At 41.2% G+C, this 12,990-nt stretch overlaps 1 protein-coding gene across 2 annotated transcripts in view; it reads right to left on the reverse strand.

The window, feature by feature from the left end:
* Positions 1-12,990, reverse strand: part of ITGBL1 (integrin subunit beta like 1) — a 238,660-nt gene that overhangs the window by 20,706 nt on the left and 204,964 nt on the right. For both annotated transcript variants that reach the window (XM_048494844.1, XM_048494843.1), the window contains exons 8-9: positions 6,159-6,275; positions 112-258 (exon numbers count right to left, since the gene is read on the reverse strand). In XM_048494844.1, coding sequence (XP_048350801.1) covers positions 112-258; positions 6,159-6,275 — 264 coding nt within the window. The remainder of the gene's footprint in view (positions 1-111; positions 259-6,158; positions 6,276-12,990) is intronic.

Below are 12,990 nucleotides of genomic sequence, written 5' to 3' on the forward strand. Positions count from 1 at the left end.
GAACAGCAAGGGATTTTTGAAAGAAAGCACCGCAATTTGTAACCCACAGTTGTGCTTTTTAATCCCTTGGAACATGCTTCGACATGGTTCTGCTCAGTTTCCCATACTTACCCTTTCCTGAGCACATTGTGTCATCTGCCGATTCACAAAAGTTTCTGCTTTCATTTTCTGTCATGTTACACTTCCGTGGATGCTGGCACAACTTCCCAAACCACCCGTCTTTACAAATACATCGACCACAGGAACAGATCCCATGACCTGTAAGGAGAGTGGATGAGAAGGAAAGATGAATATGTTACAAGATCTGCATTTTAAGACTGCCCTTCCTGTCCCGAGAGCTCACAGTATACTTGCAAAAATTCTGGGTAGGATTCAAGCCCCAGATTTTCCAATTATGTAAATAAAGTGATGGGGAAAGCTACGCCTGCTAAATTTCTACCAGAGGACTCTTATCACAAATACAGCTAGCAGCCATAGCCCCAGATACTCAAATTAACTTAATGCAGGGATTTGCATGGGGATTTGGCCTATTGTCTGGTATCCACTTGGTATACAATTGCAAGTGTAATTTGTGAACTGATGGAACATGTGTAGGTATTTCAGGTAACCTGCTAAAGTTGCCATATTCCACCCATTCCTTGAGGAAAGCACCTGCCTTTCATGAACTTTGTGAAATAAGAGCTGAGTCTCTTTACAGTGGAATTCTATAGTCTGGCTGCTTAAGGTATAAATTTACACTGTGAAAAGAAAAAGAAGTTCTTCATTATAAGAGAACATCATATGTGATAGGAAAGGCAGAGGAAAGCTTCTAGTTAGCTAACTATGCTAGGATGGATAGAAAGCATGTCCACCACTCACAGTACACAGACGAAGAGAAAGAGAGCCCCCTTCCGCACATGCAAAATAATGTGTTTTCAAACCACTTTCACAACTGTTTGCAAGTGGATTTTGCCATTCCACACAGCTTCAAAGAGCACTGAAAGCAGTTTGAAAGTGCATTATTCTGCATGTGCAGAATGAGCCAGAGAGAGAAAACGGAAAGAAACTCTACAAACAGCCTACTGCGTAACAAAGGCACTGCTGTGGGACTGGACAAAAGAAAGGTCAGGAAGCACCCTGACTAAACCTTTACTCACTCTCTGCTACCCTCCCATGGAACCCCAGTGTCTAGGCTAGCCTAAAGTGACACTGTACAGCCAGTTCCTTCCAACACTTTGAAGGAGACTCTGTGATGGAAGATATAGATCTGTTCAACATTTTTTGCAAGTGCTCATACAGTACATCTGTCTCAGGGGTACACAGTTTGCCTGCTTTCCTTGGTGTGTTTGCCACCTGTATAACATCAAGTCATTGCAAAATTTAATAGTGCAAACATTCGGATGTAAGTAGAAAGACAGCATGCTGAATGAAGTGTGAATTGGTCCTTCAGTTCTTTATCTCTTACCAATCCCAACCCCCCAACAACTCTTTGCTAATTTCTATTTTTATCAGTAAAAGTCTTTGGGTTGCTCTTAGTTGTGTACACAAAAGCCCTGAGAACAACTTCTGGATTCAAGTCACGTTACGATTCCCAGGCTGTTTATTGATTGTTCTTCATTTTAGAATGTAATTGCTGTGCAAAGTTAAGCACTCAATAACAATGACATACTGTGTATTTTACGGTGAGTAAACTGCTGCTCCTTCTGCACTCAAATGTACAAATACTGGGTCAAATCCAGCCAGCTTTTTCATGGTCTCATCCAATTCTGTTCCTTACTACAGCCACCGTTGCATATGGCTTTTGTCCATGCAGGTCCCATGATCCCCAGCATTTTGGAGAGATCAAACCCAGCATAACATTTCTGAGAACTCCTCCTCCCTTTTTCACCCAGGGTAACACCTGCTTGCATTGAACCCAATAACTTGCATGCATCTATCCACCTATCCATCCATCTAGCCTCATGGTGGCGAACCTTTGGCACTCCAGTTGTTATGGACTACAATTCCCATCAGCCCCTGCCAGCATGACCAATTGGTCATGCTGGCGGAGATGGCATGTAAGAACTGAGTGCCAGTAAATTCGCCATCACTGAAAGAGATCTTCCTACGATCCATCTTTTCACCTCTTAGTCAATGGACCTGCTGGTAATTTAGGTTCCAATTTATAATTTGGTGCAGGACCCACTGAGCATCTGGGGCATCATGATCATTCATAAAAATCAGAGTTCTAGATGTACCAAATGCATAGCAACCTAATAGAAAATAACAGGAGTTTCCACACACTGACATTGCACAGGTAGGGAAAGGGTGTACAAAATACCCATTCTCTGCAAAATCTTTTAAAATAATAAGAGGATTCGGTCTTGTTGCAAAAACTATTATTGCAGAATAAAGCAAGAAGAGTCCCTTGTGACATAATGCTTAGTTATAGCCAGACAGTATTTACTCTGAACATTCCATGCAAACTCCTTCCCTTCGTATTTTTATCATGAGGGTGCATTTGGTCCTAATTCTTTTAAACTATTTTTTAAAAAAAGAAGAGAATGCACACTAGAATTGCATTTTAATCAGAACAGAAAGCAGGAGGGCTGTTTAACACTTTCTACTTGGGCTATTTTCTTGCTAAAATCACCCTATCCTCAAACTATATTTCCCTCATGCTGGGCAAAGATATTGGTACCTATCAGGCTATCCAGACCTTATCTGGTTAGTACTTGGATGGGAGATCACCAAGGAAGTCCAGGATTGCTATGCAAGGACAAACAATGACAAAGCACCTCTTGCCTAAAAAACCATATGGTGGTCTCCATTAGTTGGAAGTGACTTCACTGCACTTTACACACTTACAATTCTTAGCCTGTCCACTCTCCCTACTACCATGCTTGACCCTGACAGCCAAGCCAAGCAGTGGTTCTAATAGCACACCTGACATTATGAACCACCTAAATATATGTTTGAACAACAATAATGAAACAACCTTTAGAATGGGAAACTGCAATTGAAATTCCATGCCTCGTATGAATTTATTTGGTGGCCCTGCTCTCCCTCCCTCTCAGCCACAATTATCCACAGCAGTATGGGAATACCTTTTACAGGGCAGCTGTGAGGGTAGCAAGATTGGATGGGGAAGGCACACCCATTGCAAAAAAATCCCACTTAAATTAAGAATGATAATATTTAATCTGTATTCTTATCTATAATTGCAAACTTTCCCTTCCTAGAATATTTAGGGATTTTCTTTCCATGCCATCTATGTCATTTTTTAATATCCTGAATGGTTAGGATGTCCAGTTAATCAAAGGGGACTGGAGTGCTGAAGTATTAGAAATAACCTCCGTTGCAATCAATGGGCACTATTTTCAGGGAGTGTATTTTGAAAGATGTGACCAGAATGGAGCAGGCACTGGAACTTCAACTCTATACTTTTCAGAGCAGAAGGTTAGAGCTGGGGGACAGTTTTTGCTGAGAAGGCTCATTGCTCCCTTCTTCAAATGATGGACAGCTGCATTTTCAAGTCACTATAACTATGCAGGATCACGGCCACTTACGCCCTCATCTATCACAGTCTTCTCATATCTACCTGGGCCTGTAGTCTGCAAAGCAAGCTATTAATCAATCTCCGCTAGTCAGGAAAGGCAGGTGGCAATTCTTATTCAAATCGCCTGCATTGCCAACTCCCCTCTCCGTTTTAGTAAGCATCTAAGTTTAAGACAACATTTCTGATTTTGCCCACGTTCCCTCTTGCTACAACACATTCTGTTTTTCTAAACGGTTCTGCTTTTCATGCAGGAACATCTGTGTAATCAAGTTTTCCACAGCACTTTATAAGGAACTTATAAAATGAGCATTTTATTCTATTAAGATACATTTGGCTGATAGTAGATTGCACAGTTTGCTTAGTGACCAGAATCCAGTGCCCAGAGTGAAGACATGGTAAGTTTTTATACCTCTGTACATCCTCACCTGCATAAATTGATATAATGTTTGTTGTAGCAAAACCGCACAAGTCTCCAGCAGCGCCTTAGAGACCAGCAACATTTATTCCACTGTAAGCTTTCATGAGTCAAACATCACTTCTTTAGATGAAAGAATACAGAACTTTTAGTGCAGAGTGAATGAACTTAGAAGGGTGGTATTCTACTTAAGGTGGGATTGCTGACCACTTTTGTGCCTGGTATGCAAAATATCAGCTCGTGCATCCAAGAGCCATTTTTAATGCATTTTTAATGGATCTTCCAGCTCAGGACATTTATTCACAACAATGAATTTCTTTCTTTCTTTCTTTCTTTGCACTGGGAGCAGAAAATCACACATTTAGGAGATCTCTCAATCAAACTTGTCTGAACTAAATGTTGGGCAATTCTGCATTCCCATATATACAATTATTGCTTGTCAGCTATCTAAAAAGTAAATATTCATTTCCAATCAAATTTCCCATTAGGCCATTGCAGTCTTGTCTATAGAAGCTCTGCTTTTATGAGCTAGATATTTTAGTGCACGTTCCTGTTTGTGAGAGATCTTTTCCTCTTTATGGAATGACTTTTAGGTTTAATTGAAACAGTGGGTAGCCTTCACTTAAGGTCTACTTTTACTTTTTTTCTTTTTGAATGATGTGTGAAATTTTAAAATTAGGAGTAAATACAGCAGCAGTGTGGTGTCCACTCTCAAAACTGAAGGAACCTATTGGAAGTTGAAGAGGTTACTTTTGAGTAGGGGTGTGCACCAAATCCCAAAGTCAGTATTTTTCATATTCAGGTATACTAGATCTGAACATTTTCTGCATATCCGAAAAAAAGCTGAATCCTCATACCATTTTTTCCAGATGTCCAAAAAATTGTTGCTCCATAATATTTTATGGGGGATCTTTGTATGGCTTTGTGGGGGAAGACAGTTTGTTAAGGTAGAGGCACCAAAATTGCAGCATAGCTGCTGGTGACTCTCCATAGGAGAATCCTTAAGTTTGGTAAAGATTGGGTCAGGAAGTCCAATTTTATAGCCCCCAAAGAGGATGCTCCCATCCATCCTCCATGGTTGCCAATAGAAAAAATGGGGGAGGGGTACATAAAATTGGATCGCCTTATCCAAACGTAACCAAACATGGGGGTTCTTGTAAGGAGAGTCACCCACCCATGGTACCCTTCCTACTTATTTTTGTCACCTTACATCTCCTTAGCTCCGACAATCTTTATGGTGGCTTGCCTTAATATTCTCCCCACAGCCACCTTCATGGTAGTTATTTGCACATACCACATAATGAAAGATTTTGCCCCAAAACCATGGAACATGTGCTGCTGCACTGTGAGTTCTATGTACCCCAGTGGGGAACACTGATTGGATCATTGTTAAACGGGAGTACCTTGTTTTCTGACAAGGAAATAGCATACTATCTTTTTGGTGATCAGCACTCCCACACAATGATGTAGGCAGTCAAGTTCACATTCCCGCACTATGAGGATATGTGACTCAAAGAGCAATTTTCTGTAACCTTTTATGCACAGTGCCAATAAAGGTTGTTGTTGTTGATCATGATGATAAATGGATTTGCACATGTCATTAGCCAGGTGGGATATGTAAGATTTCCACTGCAGATGTTTAAATGGGAAAATGTGGGAAGCAGCAAATGAAAGGCACCTCTGTTTCTCAGCTTAATCCTTTCCTGGTTCTCCAGATATCCAAATTGGAATCAATACATTATCAACTAAAACAGGACAACCATGACCCTCACCATTGCACACCAGTATTCCTAGAGTCCCTCCATCCCAGTTGCCCAAACCACCTGAGGATACTATAGTTAAGATGGTGATCCCTGATTGTGGGATGTCGCTGCTGCAAGACAACTTATTTGCTTCCTGTCATTTAGGATACAGCTTTAGCCTGGATGGTTCAAGCTCACCTGACCTAATCAGATTTCAGAAGCTAAGCAAGCTCAACCCTGGTTAGGATTTGGATGGGAGACCAATCAAGGTCATACACGGAGGCAGGGAATGGCAAACCATCCCTGAACATCTTTTGCCTTGACACCCCTGTGGGCACATTATTTGCACTTTCACTATGTATGCATATTTGATAGCTGTCAGGAGTGTAAGAGAGTATGAACATAACAGCTGCATTTAGAAATACTGACTTCTAAAATAAATTGAAAGCATGAACAGTGCATGGCACCTGTAGACATAACATACCACCACAGACATGGCCATCTAGATCTTCACACTGCCGGTTGTCACATTCACAGATTTTACCGTATATTCTGGAATCTCCTGGTGGGAAACAAGTGCATTGGCCACATTCACATTTCCCTGAAAAGAATGATTGCTTGTTAGAGTCACACAGAATTATCAAGGTCAAATCATCATTAACAGCATAAGGATCAAACTAGTAAATAAAAATAAACATTCAGCAGTCAGCAAAGTGTGAAGCCTTCCACCAGCCTAAGGAACTTTCCTGCAACTTGTGCTTCTTCTGTAGGCAGAAAAGTCACCTAAACTGGGGAAAGTCTCCTTCAGATAAAGACCTGGCACATGCCCTGAGTGAATGAGATCCATATATAGACTTCATGAATCTTATGGAAAACATAAAAACTCTATAATATAAATAAGTCACTTGGTGTTCGCAAGTTGAATGTCTTCATCTCATGTGACAATGTACAACCCTATATCATGACTGAAGTTTAACATTGTCTTTTGTCAACCTACGTGAATGTTGTGAAAAATTTAGAATCAAGAGTTTTAAAAAATGCTATTCTGATCAGTTTGATAGAAAATTGCGCAATACAAAAAAAAGGTCAGTTTGATATTTGAACCCTTGCTTTGCAAACATCTAGTCAATCCAAGTTGGGTGGGAAGTGTGCTATACTATCTTCACCTTAGAACTTTTCATCAGAACATGTCTTGGGATCATAGCCATGGTTTTGGACCTGTTATCTATACACAGCAGACTATAGCATTTCCTGTTGAACCCAAAGTAAATTTGAACTTGATATGCTTAGGAAGAATAAGTGCACTCCAATATCCCTGGCAACGGTTTTATTTATTTTTTAATCCATCCCCCACAAACTGTTCCTTAATAACAGACAGACTGTTTGACAGGTAGACAAAAAAAACACTTAGTCACACCACTCATGGTTTGTTTGTTTGTTTTGCCTACTTGTCAAACAAACCGAACTAAATTTCAGGTCACTACATAAAAGCAACTGACATATTGGGCCAAAGAAATCCAGCAACAAAACAGGGAGAGCAAATTCTCAGGGCCCAGCCTGTGGTAATTTCAGTCACCACACTCTTTTATCAAACGTGTCTACTGCAGAAATAACAGTAAGCCTACTCTCTGTGGTCTTCTCTTGCCTCGCATTGTGATAACCACACATTCAATGCAAACTTGATCATTTGGGTAATTAGAGGCTCACATAAAGCTGGAAAGGGATCAACACTTCACCAACGCACTCTTCCCTTGGCTAGGATAATAGGTTTGTCATAGCAACCCAGTTGTACAGGGGCAAAGCAACCCGAAAGATGCTAAATTGCCTTCAAAGGTGCAAGGCATATAGACAGAATTATTTCAGGGTGAGGATCGTCTGCAATCAGTACAGATTGCAACAGAAGCAATTCAGTGGGATTTCTGCCACTTGGTACTGAGAGATTATCCTTCATAGGATCCATCCATGACTATATGCATAGAATTCAGTTTTGGATTCAGTACATTTGGATGCTCTAATCATCATGATTTTCTCTCTCCTTGCCTCCTTACTTTTTGCAAAGTTGTATTTGGGATTGCAAAATACAATATGCAGAACAGTTCTTCTTTCTGATTGGTCAGTACACCAAAGAAGGCAGGTGGTTCAGCAAAAATCCAGTTTCTTTGTGGCTTTCAGTTCATGGCATCCTGTCACATTAGCAAGTTATGAGTTTTATTTTTTAAGGGAGTAAGGAAAAAATGCTGCTGAAACAATGACCAAAATGGTTATGGTTGTTTCCTGTTGGCGAATACACTGTTATTGGATCCAATTGATTTTCTAAGTACAAACATTTGTATGAGCTAATGTCGGGGGGGGGGGGCTGGGGGCAAGCTGAATGCACCTGAGAACGAGAATGTGCATCCAATTGTGGCTATCTGTCAGAAGTGTATTATTGTCAATGGAATATGCAATCAGAATCATCAACAACTAATTAACATGCCTGCATCAGCCCACTGCTACAATGCATGTCAGTTGGCACAAATGCTTTGGAGGAGGAGGAGTGGACAAGAACCCTTGTGTGCTAAAGTTTTGTTTTGGTCTTTTTGTCTTAGAAAAGCAAAGGTATCTGAAACACTCTGCAGACCCTCTGGGGATATGTAAGGGCCCAGGAAGACCAAGTAGAAAATCCTATAGGGAAACATCAAGTTTCAGACACCCTTAGGATGGAATGCAAGATGCTTTCCCTATGCAAGCTCTGATTAGAAGTCAGGACCCTGAAACCGTTTCCCAAACAGGATCCCTAGTTCTAAATTGCACAGCACAGCAAAAAAATAACCTTTGAAGTACATCATACTTGCCCTATTCTTTTCTCTGCTTTTCACATGAGGTTCCATGGATCCTTTGTCTCAAGTTGACAGGAAAGGTTGCCAACCTCTAAGCGGGGCCTGGAGATCTCCTGGAATGACACCTGTTCTCCAGACTATAGACATCAGTTCTCCTGGAGAAAATGGCTGAGTTGGAGGGTGAACTCTATAGCATTATACTCTGCTGAAGTCTCTCCTATCCCCAAACCCCATACTCCCCTCCTAAATCTCCAGCAATTTTCCAGCTAGGAGTTGGCAACCCTAAAATGACTAGGAGGAGAGTACACATAACTCCCCTCCTTCCTTTCTCACCAGCCCTCCAGCAACAGATTATCAGAGGGGGTTTGCCATTGCCTGGTTCTGTATGGCCTGAGAGCATTCCGAGAGAAATGTCACTGGCCCAAGGTCAACCAGCAGGCTTCATGTGAAGGAGTGGGGAACTGAACCTGGTTCTCCCAATTAAAGTCCGTCACTCTTCACCACTGCACTCTGCTGGCTCTTAATCAGACCCTTTGTTTTAATGTTAATGAACCAATTTTACTTTTCTATTTCATAAGAAATTCATAAACAGGACCTTCTTTCTCATCTCTCATATTCCAGTGACCTTAACTATCTTGTCGGCAAAAACCACCACAAAAGAAATTTGAGGAATGGGAGAAAGCAGATTCACTTCCTTCCCTCCCAATTTCAGTGGCCCATGGCAATTATGATTGCTAAGCACAAATCAGACTGCAGCACACAGACAGCTGGAATGGCACATACAGGTAGCATTTACCCAAGCCAACTTTGAAACCCTAGTGCAAAGATCAAGCTTGTCACTTTTGGGTTTAAAGTATGCAGAAACATTAATCAGGCCTCTTTCACTGTTGCCTGCAAGACAGCAGTGAAAAAACCCACATTGTTGATTTTAGGAATCAACAGCTTTCAGGGCTCAACATTGGGCTGAGATGTGAATTTGTAAGGAATGAAGTCATAAAATGTACTGTCGAAGGCTTTCACGGCCGGAATCACTTGGGTGCTGTGTGGTTTCCGGGCTGTATGGCCGTGTGAGAGAATGCTGCTAGAACATGGCCATACAGCCCGGAAACCACGCAGCACCGAAGTCATAAAAGCCTCTCAAAAAACTGAGATTTTACCCTTTTTTTAAAAAAAAATGGACATTTTTACCACTGGGCAGCAGCTACGCACAATCTCTTACAAGGTGTCAGTGATGAAACAACAAGACTCTAAGTAGCTAGAGTCAAGTCCAGTAGCACCTTAGAGACCTTAGAGACCAAAAAGATTTTTGGGGTAAGAAGCTTCCAGGAGTCAGACAGGTGACAAAGGGAGTTTGGCTTTCAAAACCTTATACCCTGAAAATATCGTCAGTCTCTAACGTGGACTCAGATCTAACTGTTCTACTACAGAGCAACTTGGCTAATCTCTGAAATTCTCCCAAGGCTTTGAATGGTTCCCAGTGACAATAAGCCAAAGTTTCATTACCATGAAATATAATGCACCAACCTCTCAATCATAGGGCACTTGTATTTCTAAAGCACACAAAAACAAGATCCCAAACTGTGACTGTCAGAACAAACGTACCAAGCATTTTTTTAAAAAAGCCCACCGAGAATGCTAAAATTTCCAAGCAGAATTTCACTGCTGCAGAAAAAAAACTCTTTCCCTCTCCAGATAGGTGTTATTATTCCTAAGCACTTATGTTTCAACTTGATTACAGACTACGTAAAAACTCAGTAAGGACTGTGGCATTCAGGCCTGTGTGCACTACACAATACAATTATGCTGCCATTCACTATTGTCCAGCAGCCTTTTTAAAAAATTGCTGAAATGCCTTAATGTTGAATGCCTTAAGGATGAATATTATCTTATACAAGCTGCCAACACCATTAATTACAAGTATTTGAACCAATTTCCAGATGCCTACAGAGGATAATGGAAGCTTCTTGTTACGTGGTTAGCCTGATTTCAGTACAGCATGACAGAACTATGGTGTATAATTTATAGGGATTGCTGCCCCCTTTTTAGTGCCTGTGAAATGCCAAAGTGAAAGTGAACAATGAAAAGTGTTTCTGCAGAAACACCATAATTTCCTTTACCTTTCCATAAAGCACACATTTTCCTCCCCTCATTTGATTCTCAATTCGTACCTTCTCAAGTGCAGCAAAGAATTGGAAATTTGGTTTTACATAAAGCACTCGGGGTCAAATTACAGCATTCGTTTATTGATCTGGGCTACATATCCAAGCGTGTTTCCACAGTAACAGAGTGCTTTGCAATTTTGAGCATATCCTTATTTTACCCCAATTTTTACAAATCAGTAACTAAAACAAAGGCTATTCATGGAATGGAGGGGGAGACAAGGAAGAGAGAAGCTCTCTGCCTGCCTGTCTTACCTGCCTGTCAGCTGGCTGGCTGACTGGCTGGCTGGCTGGCCACATGCTTGGCCATGGGCCACCAACTACATCAGCCAAGCCAAGCATCTACAACTGAAGCAACAGCAATTAGTGGCAGTAGAGGTGGCTGAGGCAGACAAAGAGCTCCCAGAAAGTGCCTGGCAATTTCAAAGCCACTGGAGAATTTGTGTGAGGGGCATTTTTTTTCTGATAAGAGGTCTTCATTGTTGATGATGTGTAATGCTGAGTTGAACTTTTTGGTCTTTTAAAAGAAAAGGGATGCAGCAATATATGAAAAAAAAACTGGTTATGTTGCAGTTATTAGCCAGTAATTAGCCAGGAGTAAGTCTCACTTTCCATTTCTTCTCAATTGGCCAACGGGACAGAGAATCTCTCATCCCTAGATCCCATTGTCCTCCACCACTATGAGTGGTGAGATTAAAAATTTTTAAACCCTCATGTTCCTATTGGAAGTCCTTATCTTAAGAGGTTTTACCATACCAGCAATTCCTAGAGCTCCCCTTTCTTACTTCCAGTTTTTTGCAGGAAGTGACATAGAGCCTCATGTGACACTTTGGCCCTCCATGACCCTACCCACATCACTTCTGGTGGTTGCGAGGTACTGTTCGGCAACCCAGTAGGGCTTGGGTAGAATGAGAGAAGTTCTCAGGCTGAAATAGCACTGTAAATTAAATTTTTCACATAAAGTTGTAGGTTTGTTTAAAGATAAACAGGACTTTTAAAAAAGAAAACAGTTGATTGAAAATGGTTGAGCCCCTTCTGAGTCAAGCTGGGAGAATTATTTTAATTAGAGCGATAAGGTAGATAGGTAGGTAAGTAGGTAGGTAGACAGATAGATAGGTAGACAAATAGATAGATTAATTCATTTATTTATTTCATTTATACTTTGCCTTTCTTCCCACTATACCCTCTGCAGGTTATACTACTTTTTGCATTTGCAGTGGTATGATTTTTAGATGACGGCTGGCCTCTTATCATGATGACTCTACCATCTATCAGAACTACAGAGGATCTAGAAATCATTCTGAAAGCTCCTTATGCAATTCTCCTACTCTGTAATTCGGGCTCACTAATGGAACAAACGCTCTGAACAGGATGGCCCTGGCTAGCCCTATCTAGTCAGACAGCAGGGTTGACCCTGGTTAGAAGTTAAACAGGACACAACAAAGGAAGATCCAGAGTTGCCACACAGATGCAGGCAGGCAATGACATACCACCTCTGGATGTCTCTTGCTTTGAAAACCCCTCTGGAGTAGCTATTAGTCAGCTGTGGATTGAGAGCACCACAAAGGAAAAAACAGATGCGATTAAGATCACAAATCTCTGTTTGAATGTAAAAGATAAACTGTGTGAAGGTACAGCCACAAATCAGACTGGAGGTGTAGGAGAAGAAGAGAGGGAATGTAATCCTTCCACACTTATTTAGTTTTGCTAACCGAAACTCCCCATACTGTTACTAGCACCTTAAAGGAAAAAGACAAGTCCTTTTAAAAAACCACCATATTTTTCCTGCCTTTTAAATGATATGAGCAGCGCAGGGAATGAAACCAAACTGAAGGGTTAAATCTCTTCTCTCCTTGATGTGTGGACCCAACCTGACTAGTGACTGTGTGGTCACACACTTTACTTTTTACTGTTTGGGAGAGATCTTTGTCAAAAAATCTTTATCAAATCTGTTTATGCTCCAAGATATGGTTTGCATAGACTAATCTGTGAGGAACTGGCAAGTAGGTGGTCTGTCTTGCATTGGGGTTTAGGTTTGATGCCTTTTTGCTCCTTTTCAAGCTCAGCCCACATGGATGTGGTGACCTTGCTTACAGTCTTATCCTCATGCGGTAGCACTCAGCAGGAGTCAAATTCGCTTCCATGGAGACAAGTTCCAAAACCATTTATGAGCTTTTATTCTGACGTACTCCTACTGTGTGAGAGTGGGAGTTCAACCTGTGTAAGACACTAGGAGGAAAAATCCTGGAAAAAAAAATAATCGTTCACTACACAGAATAGAAGTGGGAGGGAGGGGGCAGAGTATTCTTAGCAGGGTGGGCTACATGGAAATAACATC

The sequence above is a fragment of the Sphaerodactylus townsendi genome, linkage group LG04 (assembly GCF_021028975.2).
Source record: "Sphaerodactylus townsendi isolate TG3544 linkage group LG04, MPM_Stown_v2.3, whole genome shotgun sequence".
NCBI classification, from domain to species: Eukaryota; Metazoa; Chordata; class Lepidosauria; order Squamata; family Sphaerodactylidae; genus Sphaerodactylus; species Sphaerodactylus townsendi.